This window comes from Colius striatus, chromosome 4 (genome assembly GCF_028858725.1).
Source record: "Colius striatus isolate bColStr4 chromosome 4, bColStr4.1.hap1, whole genome shotgun sequence".
NCBI classification, from domain to species: domain Eukaryota; kingdom Metazoa; phylum Chordata; class Aves; order Coliiformes; family Coliidae; genus Colius; species Colius striatus.
The window spans coordinates 29492204-29503096 of NC_084762.1; the positions used below are offsets into that span (position 1 = coordinate 29492204).

Sequence of the window (10893 nt, forward strand, 5' to 3'; positions counted from 1 at the left end):
AGTTTCAGAAGTGAAGAGGTGAGCTAAGAGAAATGGGAGAGAAAAAGGCATTTTGATTTAAGCCTAATATATGCATTTACTCTAACTCTTTCAGCTCAATGCTTTGAAAAATCCCCGTATATGGCTTGATGCAGCTACTCAGATTTTCTTCTCTCTGTCTTTGGCTGTTGGAGGACTTATTGCGTTCTCAAGCTATAACCCACCAAAGTAAGTACGACTCCAGCCTTTATAAATTGGCTAACTTCTTGTTGCATTTTGGGCAATTTTCCAACATTTTCAAAACTTTTCCCTTAGGATACTTATAAAGGATCTTTTTTTTTCTTTTCTCCTAAAGGATCTTAAGAGCTGTTGTCCTTCTAAAAGGCCAAGTAGATTTTCTAAACAGGAGGGATGTGGGGAAGTGTTTATAAAATAAAAAATCAAACTGTTTGCAGAAATATCCAAGAGAACCACAGATAAAATACTGCCTTTTTTTTTTTGTCACTTTGCTTGCTTGAATATTATTTCTAGAAATGACTGTGAAAAGGATGCTGTGACAGTAGCCATTGTGAACAGCCTGACGTCCCTCTACGCTTCCATCCCAGTCTTTTCTGTTTTGGGGTTTAAAGCAACAACAGGCTACTGGGACTGCTTGGACAGGTGAGAAACTTGCATTGTACTGTGGTTTCAGTGCCCACATAGATAGCATGTTACTTGAAAAACCTGCATTTAGAGAATCAATATGGAGAAGTCCAATATAAAAACAGAAAGTATTACAGCTTTGAGGCAGGAAGGACCAATAGTAGCACTGGTAAGAGGCAAGACAAACTCTAAAACAATCCATTGCAAGTAGTGCCTCAAGGATCACGTCTCAACCTCAGACTGGCATTAGAAGGAGTTAAAAAACCAACACCTTTTCCTGTTCTGCCAGATACACTAAGATATTAAACACAAGTGGTGGAAATGGTCTGGAGAGATGATCAAATAAAAACATCAGCGCTTTAGAGATTGCACCTGCATGAAGTACTCAGAGTTTGTATCTGAAAGAAAAGACATCCAATAGCTTGGATATTTTCTCCTAACCATTTCCTATATAAGCATTCATTTAAGATTTTCTTTCATAGTGTAAATAAAAGCACAGACAGTAAACACAACTTCCACACAACTTTGTATTAACGTCTGAATACATGGAATAGCATTTCCAGCCACATCATCTGCAAACACTTAAATTAATGATATGTGGGCTTCTCTGGCAGGAACATTCTCAATATCATCAATGAATTTGATCTTCCAGAAGAAAGCATCATGCGACAGAACTATACAGCCTGGATTAGCTTCCTAAATTCATCATATCCAGAAAAAATTGCTGGAGTCAAACTGAAAACCTGTGACCTTCAAGAATTTCTTGATCAGGTACCATAATTGCTTTCAATCAAGTAACCCTTAAACAAAATAGGTAGAAAGACTGGTATCTTCCTTTTCACTCTGTTATTTACTTGTAATTAATATATTATACATAACCATGAAACAAAGCAATTCTTCAACACCTGAAATTATAACACTGTTGCAGGTCGGTCTGAACTCAAAGCCGTGTGGTACAGCGTGCAAAATCACACATTACTATCATAAAACTCATCTTCAAAGATGCTCCAACCTGGAGCCTACCATGGATACTAAATTCAGCCCTACTTGGGTTTACAGGAATAAGCACAATGGAGGAAACACATCTAGCTGAAAGATTATAGAAAAAGGGTGCTAAATGGGCATTTTCCAAATCCATATTTAGGAAAGTATCAACAAACATATTAAAATGTTCACTCTCTGCCTTCAGTCACATATATGACCACCAGGAAGGTATCTATCTTATCACTATTATCTATCTTATCACTCTCTCATCTCTGTATCATCTTACTTTCCTCATCCTTCTGTTCCTCTTTCTCCTCTCCATTTTATTTTTCCTCTTCTCTGTACTGGTTCTCACCAATGTTTTGTTGTTTTACTCCCCTCAACTCCTCTCTCCCATGCCAAAATACATCATGATCCTCTTCCTTTCAACCCTTCTAAAACATCTCTCCTATCATTAAACACAGATGTTTGTTCTCTGTTTACTTGTTCAACATCATTCCACTTGCTCCAGTGATCTCACCCAGTCTTGTAACTCTCACTGACCACCCATTTGGACTCTCCCTTACTCGTCCTCACCATCTAATGTAAATATAATAGGGCCATGGATGGAGGAGAGAATAAGAAAGAAAGGAACTTGACAAAAAAATAAACACATATAATCTTAGGAAAAAAGGATGGATGCATTTGCTAGAGACAGTGTGCTAAAGCCTTAACACACAAGGATGATGAAATGGGCTATTTTACTCACACAATGGAGAGTCCAAGGATAACATTCCAACACTGACACCAGTCAGTTTGTTTTGTCTCACTTCCTCTTTTGGCATCCATTTCTGATTTAAGGTTTGACATATTTTACTCTGCAGTTAGAGCAACATAAGCATTTTTCAATGTGTAGATTTAAATATCCTACTCCTTGGGAGACTGAATGCAAAGAAATTGGGCTGCAATTAGGTTTTTCCCTATGAGCCTTTTCTGCCCTGGTAATTAATTATAGAGCTTTTGGAGATCAATCAACTCTCTTGCTGCTAGAGTGGCAATTAAATCTTTATTTACATCTTTTTCTTTCCAGAAGCTATCACATCATAGATTTCTTTTTTAAAAAAAAAAACCAAACAAAAAAAGCAAATCAATTGCTATTTCAATGATAACTCTCAGATCTGCTTTACTCTGGACCCATCTCTCTGCGCAAGCTGAAATTCTGCTCTAACGATTGTTTACACGTCTCTGATAGACCATTTAAAATTAAAATCCCCACAAACACTCCCCCACTACCTTATTCCTCAACTGCTGGCTGCCACAGATCTCCATAGGCTGACCAGCACCCTCGAGGTCAGGAAAGGCAGAAGTGTGTTACAACTCTATATACGCATGAGAAACTACATTTGCAACATTATAATGCTTATTTCTATCTGCTTGTGAATTCTGCAGAGTGTATCAGGGACTGGCCTAGCTTTCATCATTTTCACTCAAGCCATCACTCTCATGCCAGGCTCCCAGGCCTGGGCCATCCTGTTTTTCACAATGTTGTTCTGCTTGGGCCTTTCCTCTATGTTTGGGAACATTGAGGGAGTCTTCACTCCTCTTCTAGAGCTTCAAGTATTTAAATCAACACCCAAGGAGCTACTGTCTGGTAAGGTACTTTCTTTATTTTGTTCAAAGAAGGTGGCTTCTTTATAGATGCACAAACTACAAACTGCTTAATAAATATCCTAAGAGGGATTAGGAATTTGTAACATTAACTTGGCCTATCTCATAGTGTTAGTAAGGGCAGTGGACTCTGCAGAAGATAAGCGCACACATGAGGTAGCAGTTATGGCAGCAGCTGTCAGATGACAGTATTATATTGCTCTTGACAGGTTTTTTCTTAGCTTGCAAGAGCTCCTTCAGTCTAAGAAAGCTTGTCAAATGGCGATTCCTGGAATCAAGTTTACTCTGAGCTGTTATAGGTATCAGGAACAGTCTCGCCTTCCTGAAAGCTTTTTGCATTAAAAAGGTCACTTTAAGGCCACCAGTGACAGCAGCTGGTCTACCATATGAACTTACATATATGAACTTACTGCAACTTTAAGACAGGTTATTTACACGTATTTCATTAAGATTTATGCTGCTACAGATAATTTCACATTCACTATGAACACGCCAGAGCAGAAAATCACCACTTGGAAAATGAGGAATGAGTGTGTACAATCCTGTTTCTGCACCAAACCTGAAGACAGTGGCTGAGCCCAACTTGTTCCTCAAGAGTCAGGCTTGGTCTGATTCTTGGAGTCTGAGAAGTTCTGTTGTGAAATTGGTCTAGAAAAAATTGTGACAGTTTGAAGTTACAGATTACTACTTCCACAATCTATCCTTCTAAATTCTCACAGGGGATATTGTTGTCATGCCTTTTTTAGAGCCTTCCCGTGGCACCTAAATTACATCTTTCTCATTTTACATCTTTTTAAATAGAAACAAAATTTATTTACAACTTGATGAGGTAACCATATTTTGAAATTGGGTCTTTCAATTGCAAGGTTTGGGGTTGTTTTGGTTTGTTTTTTTGTTTTTAAATGCCTTGAGCTAGTTTTACACAGCACTGCACCAAAAACCATCTCAGAGACAGAAGCAATTAGCAACACAGAACAAGAACATACAAACTGATTTGCAGCCCATGCCTGCATCCACCAACACTTTCCCTCCTTGCCATTTGTTTTCTCAGTTACCCCAAAACCTGGAACAGGCTCTACAGAAGTTTGGTGAAACATAAGCCATATATGCCAGGACATATGGGACATGCACATTTGTACCTGTGGGCCCTTTGAGGAAACAGGGCAGAAATCCAAGAAGCCTTTACAATTCTCAGGTGCTGCCTGCCTGTGCTTTGAGCTGGTGACTGCATGGAAATAAAGGCATGTGAAACTCACTACACACTCAAAAATAGCTAGGGCAACAGGCTATCTGCTGGAAGTACTAACTGAAGGGTGCTCTGAGTCACACAAGTCCATTTCTCCTGCCAGAGTGGTGCCTCTTGGCCAATACACAGCGGAAAACCTAGTTTAGGAAGTGTTACTAGCTCCCTTTAAGGACAAAAACCAGCTGCTGAGGGACAGAGAATAAAAAAATCACTAGAACAAGAACAAAAATAACTTATAACAAAAATAGGCTTAACAAGTTCACTTCAGTACTCCAGTAACAGATACCTTCTTTCCTTCAGGTATAATATGTCTCATTTCCTTCCTCATTGCTCTGTGTTTTACACTGGCTTCAGGAAGTTACTGGATTGACATTTTTGACAGCTATGCAGGCTCTCTGCCTCTTCTAGTCATCGCTTTCTTCGAAGTGATTGGGGTTGCATATGTCTATAAAATTAAAAGGTATGTTGGAAATGGACAGGTTTCTTTCTCATAAGAGATAAAAGTGTTGTCCTCTCAACCCATGTATGTTACATACAGGTACACAATATTAACCTATTCCTGTAGCACTTAGCAGTTCTCTGTATATAGTTACCATTTGTTGCTTCAAGTCTCCTATACTTGTAAAACAGATAGGATAATCTTTGTGTAGCACTTATGGAAGGCAGATCCTAAGTTTAAAGGCAGAACATCAACAGCCATTGTAGTTCTTTGGTCAAGAGGAGTTACACAATCTTTCAAATATCCTCCTGTTACCGTCCTTTTGTTCTGTACACTCGTGTACTTTTTGTTTATCTTTTTTTCCCCTCAAACTTCACAGTAAGCAACACACAGGAACTCCTCCATGTTAAAAGGCTCAACTTGCATGCTGAGAATCTCCACAGTCACAGACACTAATTAAATTCACTCTTTAGTTTAAAAGCTTTCCTACATCCTTTGTAACTGTAAATGCCAGAAACCTTACCTCATTTTGATTTAGAATAAAACTGTCTCTCTATTCAAGCCCCTTTCAGTCCAGAAACTTCCGCAATTCTCAATGAAGACTGATCTTTTCCCCTCTATAATTTACTCAGTTACATGTTTAGATTTCACCTTTCCAGTTCTTACTCTGGTATTGAGATCATGAAGGTAGGTCCTGATGTTTGGTAGATCAGTTTGTATACTGTTTAGGTACTGAAATCACATTTGGCCAGTGCTGCTGCATATCAATGTGTTCTTTTATCATCCCAACTTAAGTCTTAGCATAGGCTATGATTTTAAAAATGAGAAACTGAAGAAAAAAAAAAATCCTCAGTTACAGATAAAGTCCCCGCACTACATTTTTCAGATCCATTATGAAGAATCTTGGAGCACTTCCCATATTAAATGGTGATAATTCCTAGGCTCTATCATCATAAACAGTTTCACAGACCCCCCTTGCTGCCCACACAGTGAGACACAGAAATGGCAATAAAATCTGGTTTCACATGCTACAACAGACTCTGGCTTCCACAGCATTTGTATTTTCTCTGTCATACTAGTATACATATACATTTTCCTCTTTGTTACTGTGGGATATAAGCATAGTCAAATCACTCCTATCCTCGACCTCAAGAGAATTTCTAATATCTTCCAATAGATTAACAGAATCAAAGACAAAGCTGAACATACACATAAATAAAAACTCCTATGCCAGCTTACAAAACTCTTTCCAATTTGATAGATATGTACTATCATGTAACACCCAAATTCAGAACGATTTACCTACTGCCTTCATTATAAAAAACTGTAGGAGATATATGAAAAAGATCAGTTCCATGACCAAACAAAATAATTTTATCCCTTGACCTAGTTTGATTCATTTGGTGCTGGTTAGTTCAGACTTCCTCAAAACAAGCTATGTTTGTTCCCCTGGCAATTGTGTCCTTTTTAAAAACGTTTGAGTAGTATAGCAGAACAGCTGTGATATTTCCATCACTTATTTGTACTTAGAAACATTAGACTAGATGCTCGGGTAATGTAAATTGATTATTCATCCCTGGTAGAGATCAATCAAAGCCTACTTAATTGATATTAGCATTTACTTAAGTCTATAGTAAGTTATTAAAGAAAGATATTAAAGTTATTAAAGAACAGATTTAGGGAGCTGTACCATGTGTTTATAACTTACAGAAAAATATGAAAAAGTGAAACTGTTACCACTTAGACCTGACATCATCATAACCATGCCTTCTCTTAAAAGGTTCAGTAAAGATGTGAAACAGATGACTGGACGAAAACCTAATCTTTACTGGCAGATGACGTGGAAGTTTATTAGCCCTCTGCTCCTGCTAATTGTCTTTGTGGCCTTTGTTACTCTTCAGACACACAAGCCGCCAAGCTATGCAGCCTGGAACCCTAAATACGTATGTTACTGAACCTTTTCAAAACTTCTAACAAAAGCAAAACTTGTATATTTTTCTCTCTTACCAGATCACTTAAAATTATTGCCACCTAGCACTCACCTACGCAACACAGCCTGAAGTGATGCAATGCTCAGAATGAGAAAGCTCCAGTTAGGCAGACTGTCATGTGTTTCCGTTAACAGAGCCTCTTCTGGAGGAGTCCTGCACACTCCATGCTCCATATTTCTTACGGATGTGTGCAACACAGAGAACTGTTGAAGTGAAATGGATGTCTCACAGATACTCCATACCTACAGTGGGTTCAGAGGGGGAACAAATGCATGAGGAAAGCTTTAGAGCAGCATAACAGACGCTAGGGATGAAAACATTTCTCAGTGAGAACTAACAGTATCACTGGGTCACTGGTGAATGTGTGATTTAGACAGTCAGATAGGGAGGTAGGCAGTGGCCTGAGAACAGTGTTGGTTAATTCTGCACCAAAAACATGTCGATGCTGAGAACACTGGATCTGGACTGTCTGACATCAGTTGCAGTTTCCCAGACCCCTCTCAAACAAGCCCTGTGAAAGGGATACTGGTCTTAAATTGCATTAAGTTTGCACACTATCAGTGTCTTCTCCAAATGCCATTGAGTATCTATCATCCCAAAACAAAACTCGTAGCCAGAGACCTACAGAAACTGCATTACCATTATTCCCTCAAAATTCCTCATCTAAATCCCTCCCTATGTGGCAAAGAAGATTTTTGGCAACTGCTGAAATCAGGTGAGCTTTGAGTAGTAACAAGAATAACCAGAGTTTAACCAAGAGAGGATGAAAGTTTGATAACTCTTTGGGCGAGCTCCGCTTCCCTAGGAATGTGTCACACAGCTATAAATCTCTGAAGCTGTAAAACACTTGCAGACATCTTTAGAAGAGTACACAGAGGACATGGCCACTGAATGCTACTGCAGAGTGAGAGTAAACCTTTTGTTGTCCTTTACCATAACAACTCTAAGTGTACCTACTAATTATTTCTTTTGCTTGCTTCTTTATTTCCATAGGAAGGCTTCCCTATGAAAGAGGAGAAAGTTTATCCACCTTGGGTAGTGTCCATCTGTGTGCTTTTAGCTGCCCTGCCCTGTGTGTTCATACCTCTGGGAGCACTCTTCCATCTGATCAAACAGATGCGCAGAAGCAGTGACCTAAGCTTTGTACCAAAACAAGTGTTTTCATGTCAAGGGGCTAACAGCAACTTTTCTCATCTGCAAGAATAAACACTCATTGTGTCTGTCTCTAAGGGGAACTAAGAGAACCTTTATCAGATGTCATTAACTGCAGTACGGTATCATCCAACCAACCTGGCTTATTCAGTTCATACACTTACAGCCAATCACTAGCACTCTGTAACAGTGCTGCTGTTTCCTTTATTTTCAACCAATTTCACAACACATATATTAATCTTGTCCCTCCTACATCCTGTCCTGAATCCTATACAGCAACCAAGCACCAACCTCATCACTTTAACCTTTTTCATGCGTTACCAACTTGATGTCTCTCTCCAGACAGACTTCAAACCCAGAGAGTCTGCTAGTTATTGCAAGTGCCTTCTGTCTCCTTTCACTTCTAAAATAACAATCTGTTCCTAAACACCAGAAGCATAAAGAAACAGAACACAAGCATTCACAGTTTCATTCGCTCACCCCCTCTCTGAGAGATGTAGAATGGAAGCTCTTGAAGAGTAAGGACTCCTCTTGTCCACTACACTCTACTTTTTGTAAAAAGCCTTATACACATTTTGTGATTATTTCACATTCTCACGCATTGCAAAGAAGGAAAATAAAGCATCAGCAGTTAAAAAGAATGCACATTAAGCAAATCTGAGTAATTAATTTTGCACAAATCTCTTAGCAGATTTCAGAATTTACTGTAGTGGAAAATACAGTGGAAATGAATGACATCAACTTTTCCCCTTAATTTCTCCTACTGAAAATAGTAACTGAATATTGCAATAAAATTCAGATAAATGGAAGCTTCTCAGTGAGCTGCAGCCTTACATGACATGACAATGTGAATCTTTACTCAGAAACTTGCCTTCAGATGCTGGCCACTCTCCAGTGACAGGATATGAGGATTTGTTTTGTCAAGATACTTGAACTTACCAGCAGCCTGTGAAAAAATACAGGGAAAGTATGTGAGGATAAGGTATAACAAAGGCTTTAGGCTGAGCAATTAAGAGAGTCAAGGAAAAAGAGAGAAATATTAAGGAAAATGGTGGCAATTTGAATATTTAGCCTTGTGAAAGGCTATGCACTGGCAGGGCTACATAATGGACAACAGGGATTTGGCCACACAGTGAGGATGAACGAGACAAACTCAAACTCTGCAGAGCAAAGGTAGTTACCTGCCTCCTTGAAAGGAGCACAACGGGAACTGAAAGTCTGTGAGGGAAGAGGGGGTGGTTTTTATTTTGCTGCTTCAGGAAAGAGAAGAATAAAAAAAAGATAATAAAAAAACCCTTTATTTAGTGTTCCCTCACACAGCTGCTGCAGCTGCAACATCCTCCACCAAATAGCCTGGACAGAAAGACTCTCCCGGAGCAGTGATGGCACTAGAAATAGGAGAACCCGGTCTGTCAGCACACGAGGTACATAAGAAGACGGTTAAATATGGAACTGTTGAGCAAACTCAAGTGGAAGAAGAGAGTCAATAGGTCATGGAAGGAAGAGATGGCTACTTGGGATGAATATAAGGCTGTTGTCAGAGAATGTAGGGAGGCAACTAAGAAAGCTAAAGCCTTGTTGGAGTTGTACCTTGCAAGGGACGTCAAGGAGAAGAAGAAGGGCTTCTTCAAAAACATTGCAGATAAAACTAATGCCAGAGGCAATGTAGGACCACTGTTGAATGAGGTGGGTGCCCTGGTGACAGAGGATACAGAGAAGATAGAGCTACTGAATGCCTTCTTTGCCTCTGTCTACACTGCTGGAGACTGTCCTCAGGAGCCTCAGACTCCAGAGGAAATCAGGTTAAAGGAGAATTTCTGTTTGGTTGATGAGGACTGGGTTAAGGTTGAGTTGAGCAGTCTGGATGTACATAAATCCATGGGCCCCGATGGGATGCATCTGTGGGTGCTGAGGGAGCTGATGGAAGTAATTGCTAAACCACTCTCCATCATCTTCAGTAACTTGTGGAGAACAGGAGAGGTGCCTGAGGACTGGAGGAAAGCAAATGTCACTCCAGTCTTCAGAAAGGGCAAGAAGGAGGAGTTGGGTAACTACAGACTGGTCAGCCTCACCTCCAGCAGGATAAGCATGAGCCAGAAATGTGCCTTTGTGGCCAAGAAGGCCAATGGTATCCTGGGATGTATTAGAAGGGCTGTGGTGAGTAGGTCAAGAGAGGTTCTCCTCTCGCTCTAATCCGACCTCGTGAGACCACATCTGGAATATTGTGTCCAGTTCTGGGCCACTCAGTTCAAGAAGGACAGGGAGCTGCTGTGGACAGTTCAGTACAGGGCCACAGAGATGATGGAGTGGAGCATCTGTCTTATGATGAAAGGCTTGAGGAAGCTGGGGCTCTTCAGCTTGGAGGAGACTGAGGGGTGACCTCATTAATGTTTAAAAATACATAAAGGGTGGGTGTCAGGAGGATGGAGTCAGGCTGTTCTCAGTGATGTCCAATGATAGGACAAGGGGCAATGGGTACAAGCTGGAACACAAGAGGTTCCAAAGAAACATGAGGAAAGCTTCTTCACTGTGAGGGTTATGGAGCACTGGAACAGGCTGCCCAGATGGGTAGAGTCTCCTTCTCTGGAGACATTCAAAACCCACCTGGACGAGTTCCTGTGTGACCTACTCTAGGTGGTCCTGCTCTGGTAGAGGGGTTGGCCCAGGTGATCTTTCGAGGTCCCTTCCATCCCGTAAGATTCTCTGATTCTGTGAAAAGCACATCATGCCTCTACCTCCTGGAAGGAAATACAGGGCAAAATTGTCTGTATGCACAGCAGTTGCCAGGCCAGAGCCTCCTGGCCCCTCCATTA

General features: G+C 40.3%; 1 protein-coding gene across 1 annotated transcript in view; it reads left to right on the plus strand.

The window, feature by feature from the left end:
• The window catches only part of LOC104560257 (sodium-dependent neutral amino acid transporter B(0)AT3), a 29757-nt gene extending 21623 nt beyond the window's left edge, over positions 1–8134 (plus strand). Inside the window, exons 6-12 of the mRNA XM_010205543.1 lie at positions 95–207; positions 511–639; positions 1236–1392; positions 3034–3235; positions 4799–4958; positions 6718–6880; positions 7922–8134. Of these exons, the coding sequence (XP_010203845.1) occupies positions 95–207; positions 511–639; positions 1236–1392; positions 3034–3235; positions 4799–4958; positions 6718–6880; positions 7922–8134 (1137 nt within the window). The remainder of the gene's footprint in view (positions 1–94; positions 208–510; positions 640–1235; positions 1393–3033; positions 3236–4798; positions 4959–6717; positions 6881–7921) is intronic.
• Positions 8135–10893: the final 2759 nt, after the last annotated feature.